At 47.1% G+C, this 4,811-nt stretch overlaps 1 protein-coding gene across 1 annotated transcript; it reads right to left on the bottom strand.

The window, feature by feature from the left end:
- Positions 1-926: 926 nt before the first annotated feature.
- ccno (cyclin O) lies at positions 927-4,207 on the bottom strand. Its single transcript, XM_078239927.1, has 3 exons — positions 3,797-4,207; positions 3,153-3,338; positions 927-1,903 (listed from the first exon to the last, which is right to left on the bottom strand). Exons 1-3 carry the CDS (start codon positions 4,205-4,207, stop codon positions 1,427-1,429), a joined length of 1,074 nt encoding a protein of 357 aa, XP_078096053.1. The 3' UTR covers positions 927-1,426.
- Positions 4,208-4,811: the final 604 nt, after the last annotated feature.

Genomic DNA, 4,811 nt, shown 5'->3' with positions numbered 1-4,811 from the left:
TTGAAGAAAAGGGGAGTTCTCCCTTGTGTCCTGGCCAATATGCATCCTACAACCAACATCACTAAATGATTAAAGCAAAATACTGCGGATGCTGCAATCTGAAACAAAAGCAGAAAATGCTGGAAAATCTCAGCAGGTCTGACAGCGTCTATGGAGAGAAAATGGAGCTAAGGGTCATCCAGACTGGAAACGTTAGCTCTCTTCTCTCTCCACAGATGCTGTCAGACCTGCTGAGATTTTCCAGCATTTCCTGTTTTTGTATCACTAAACAATATCGCTTCTCGGCCTTTTGGCTAAGATCAAGCATCAGATCAAGCTCAGGATGGGGTGCAATGCCTTATCTTGTCAGCTTGGATGTTGTATGTCTCTCTTGTGGGGACCGTGAATTGGATTCAACTTGAATTTGGTTTTTGGGGCAAGCAAGGAGATGGATTCGGTCTTGCCCTGTCCACTCCGCGCATGGGTTTGTAACTTAAAGAATGGGGTAATAAATAAAACGATCTGGTGATTATCACATTGTTCTTTGTGAGAACCTGTGTGCAAACACTGTCTACAACAGCGACTACACTGAAAAAGACTTTGGGGCGTTGTGAAATCTGTAATATAAAGGCCAGAAGTTTATTTATAATGAATTGGGTGTAGTATGAAGGAAAATGAGATAGCTTTTCCACTCTTCATTGTTATCGAGAATTTTAGTGAATTTTCAGCTGTGACCCTACCGCCACCCCGCTCCCCACACAATTGACGTCGTTCACATGTGAAAAATAACCATTGGTGAGGTGTTAGAGGGCAGAAGCAACATCTTCAGGAGAGGGAGAATGTCGGGTGATGATATTCAATGTAATCACCTTTAAGCAGCAGTAATTATGTATTCAAGTAAAGGATTGGAGAAATTGTCATGAATACAGATAAGAACTGGTGGATTTGTAAAAGAAAGGTATTTATTAGACATGAAAATAAATTTGGACTATGAAACCAAATAAATAATTTAACGCTTAGTCACATAAATCCATAGTGCCTCGTGAATTCAATGTCTTTTAAAATAAAATATAACATACTGTCGGCATGTACACTATTTACAGGTTACAGTACTGTTTTCCCAAAGTATATATCAGTGCATTTAGGTTGGATGTCATTTCATTTGTTCTAAATTAAGGATCACGTTTTCAATTCTCTCCTCCATCACCCCTGAATTTAATGGCACATTCGTTTCATTCCTGTCCACATGCTGTTAATAATCTGACCCAATCACAAATTCTCACCGAAAACTAAAGCTAAATTCCATAAATGTAAACTAACGGCCACATCAATTTCCATTTATTTTCTAGAGCTACATGTGACATTGATTCGAATCGGGTGTGTAATTTTATTGATGATATTGCTCTGTGGGAATGAATGTGACCGCAATGGAAGGAGTTGTGAAATCTCATAAATGGGTGCTGTACTCATTATCTGTGGGCTCGAAGTTCTGTAAGGGTGCCAGGGAGTCTTCATTCAAAGCCACCAGCAACTTCAGTCTCTCCACACAGTCCTCCAACACGCAGGGCGAGTGGTCGCTGAACCCCAGCTCCATACCTTCCTCGGGATGTAACATGCGATCGGCCAAGTTTAGGGCGGAGCTGGCCAGCAAGGAGGGCGGGTAGCCGTTGAAGGAGTAATCGGCGAAGCTGAGCTCGGCCAGGCGCCTGGCCAGCCGCTCGGTGCTGGCGGCCCGGCTGCGGGGCTGCTGGCGCTCCACCCTGGCGTTGGTGAAATATTCCAAGAAGAAGTCCACGGTGGGTGTGGCGAGCTGGAAGTTGAGTTTGATCAGGATGATGCACTCCAGGTTCCGGAGCTGATCGCCAGTAAAGGCGTCGCAGCACAGGGAAAGCAGCTGTCTGACTTTGGGAGGATGGACTTCAACCTGGGGAGAGGGAATGGATAGAATCAGCCTGAAAAGAAGCAGCAATTTGAGTTATTTAGTCCCTCTTCAGAAATGAGCGCATGCTTTGAGTAACTCTCTGAGGGAGTGCTGTATTGTCATCCATCCCTCTCAGGTAGATATCAAAGATCCCACCATTCTCTGAAGCAGAACAGGAGACATTCTCCTGGCGATCTGCTCAACTTTCCCCCCTCAACCATCATCCCAGAAACCAGATTAGCTAGTCATCTATCTCACCTTCCTCTCCGTGTGTCTGTTCCGTGTCCAAATAAAACATCAATGGTTACATTTCAGAAAGAGACAATTGGTGAGGAAATCAGTTTGAGAATGAACACAAATTGTACATTCAGATGTAGCAGGCAATTACAACATTGCAGTCTTTACACTCACTGCAAATGCTGAGAGCGCGGGGTTATGGAATCATCTTTACAGTGTCTCCGAGAGATATGAAAATGGTTTCGCTACTTTTCACTTAAATATAGTGTGATCGGATGACACTTCGCGTTCAAAGTGTTTTGTGATAAGGTTTCCTTTCGCTTTTCACACTGCTGCCCAGTGCTAAGGCGAAAAACAATTTTAAAGAAGTTCCAGGCTTCCCCCAGTTTCTAGCCCAGTGGGTAATACTGTCAGTGCACGCCCCCCCCCCCCCCCCCCACTCCTCCCCAGGAAGGCCCTATTTTATTGGTCTTGTTGGCGAGTCAGCTGGGATGGTGCTTTGGGACATTGTATCTTGTGTTGGAGAGGGAATGGCAGTCTGAATTCCCACCCCTTTTTCTAATCCTATGACCAGGCCGCAAGATGTGTATTTCTGGATGCTAAGTTAGAGTCACACTCAGCTGATAGGGGACATCCTTTCACTCAGTGATCAGATAGCCGCCAGTGCGAGTGCGCCTTCTCTAGGCATTCACATCAACTCTGACCTCTTGTCTGAATAAGTACTACGCCAATGGGAATGTTCCTTGATCTGAGCCAGTATCTCCAGGAGAGAAAGCTAGCGGGAATATTCCAGTTATTTGTGAGAAGTCTAAACCACCGGGTTGGACTCAGGCCGACAAATGGAAATAGTTACTCCTATAGTTAAATCAGAATTGACAGATTAATATCGTTTCTGACCAACATTCAGGCGATTTTAAGCATCGTGAAAAAATAAATGACAAGCTTCTTTTATTCTCCTGAATTTGGCTTGCTTTTTTAAAGCGGGTTGGAGGCACGCAATGAACCCTTCACTCACCTGTTTGCATGCAAGGAGAAGCGAGGTTACCCCCACAAGCTGAAAACAATCCGAAGCCACCGGGGTGGTTTGCAGAAAGCGGTCCATGATGTTCACGGTGAGGCACAGGGATTCAAAGCAGAAGTTGAAGTATCGGTGAACGGGGATCAGCCAGCTAACCAGCTTACATCGGTCTTCTGCGGTTACCTGTGAGGAGACAACACCATACACAAAGAGTAAAGATCTGGAGCGGGCAGGGCTGTCATTACATATTCACTCTAATATCACGGTGACTATCTCGCCTGTTGCACAGTGTCCTCTTAAACTACAGACATCGCTCCGTCCTGCCAGTATAGCTTCCGTCTTTTCAAACTTCAACTACGGGAGTAAAACACTAAGTGAATGGATTTGTGGATAAAGGCCCTCTGTAAACTGAGCCCAGGAGTGCAACACAGTGATTGGGTGTAAGTCACAACACTCATGTCCCCCTGTGTAAATAGAGTGACTCGCTGTAAACAGGCCAATTTGTAAATAAAAATGCTGACAAATACTTTCGATAGAAACGGTATTTACAGTAATCATACTGTGCCACGTGAAATTCTATGCTAAGCAGCTGGTTTTAAAGGCTGTGGAAAATCTTCCATGGATTTGATGTGATTTCTTACCTGGGGCTGACGTGCCAAGCAGTTCCGCGGATGAAATTTCTTCTCAGATTCTCGATTAAGAGTGTAACATTTCTCCCCGTATTCTTTAAAGATGTGCAAGTCGAGTTCAGTGGTCAGCCCGCCAGAGGGCCAGCTGTTTCTCAGGGCGGGACTGGCACAGTCTGTGTCTGAGAGGCTCGAACCAGGTGACTGGTCCACACAGATGCCGCTGTCACAGCGGCTGGACACCGTGCTCTGCTTCCTGTACCTTGGACTCTTGTGCCTTTTCACCGGCGCTCTGACACTGGCGCTGGGGGGGATGGCATCAGCCCTGTCCTCGGGAGTCGAATCCTCAGTCACAGCCTCCGGCCGCCTCCTCTTGGCGGGGCTGAGCTGGCCGGCCACAGGTCGCAGTGAAGGCTCTTCGCCCATAGCGTTGGCAAGCCTGGGCGCGGTGCCGGGGAAGTGAGGGGCGCAGCTTTCATTCTGAATGCTACATGTGGCTCTGGGCAAGCGGCCGCCTCGCCTTATTGGCCCAGCTGTCTGGAAATGTGCCACATGGTTTTTTTTGTTACTCTCCCACCCACATCACCCTGGCGCTGCAAGGGTGGCAGTTTTCCCGGTCAAATGACCGCTCCTGCTCCATTCCCCACCCCCCCGGGGGCTCCCTCCCTCCCCTTTAATGTTGGCTGGGTTGTCAATTTCCCCGGCACGCGCCCACCTGTTGCCGCAGCAACGGGCTGAGTTGTCAATTTCAGCCGGGTTGAATCTGCCCAGCAACAAGCTGCCCATTGGACAGACACAATTCCGACAGTTTTGTTACAATCGGAGCACCAGAAACACTCGCTTGTTGAGCAGACAAGCGCCAAACAAAGCGTGCGTTACAACACCAGATAATGTAATCGCGATGTAAACAGTTCAAAATCAATGCCTCTTTTCCAACATGGGAGTGAGTGCACACGATAGATCCCGATAAGATCAACCCAAGTCGAAGCCAATCTTAGCGGGTGATCAGTTCCAACTGAACTTCACCCAC

The sequence above is a fragment of the Mustelus asterias genome, chromosome 1 (genome assembly GCF_964213995.1).
Source record: "Mustelus asterias chromosome 1, sMusAst1.hap1.1, whole genome shotgun sequence".
NCBI classification, from domain to species: Eukaryota; Metazoa; Chordata; class Chondrichthyes; order Carcharhiniformes; family Triakidae; genus Mustelus; species Mustelus asterias.
The sequence above is the reverse complement of the archived record's forward strand: the minus strand, read 5'-3'. Positions and strand labels throughout refer to the sequence as shown.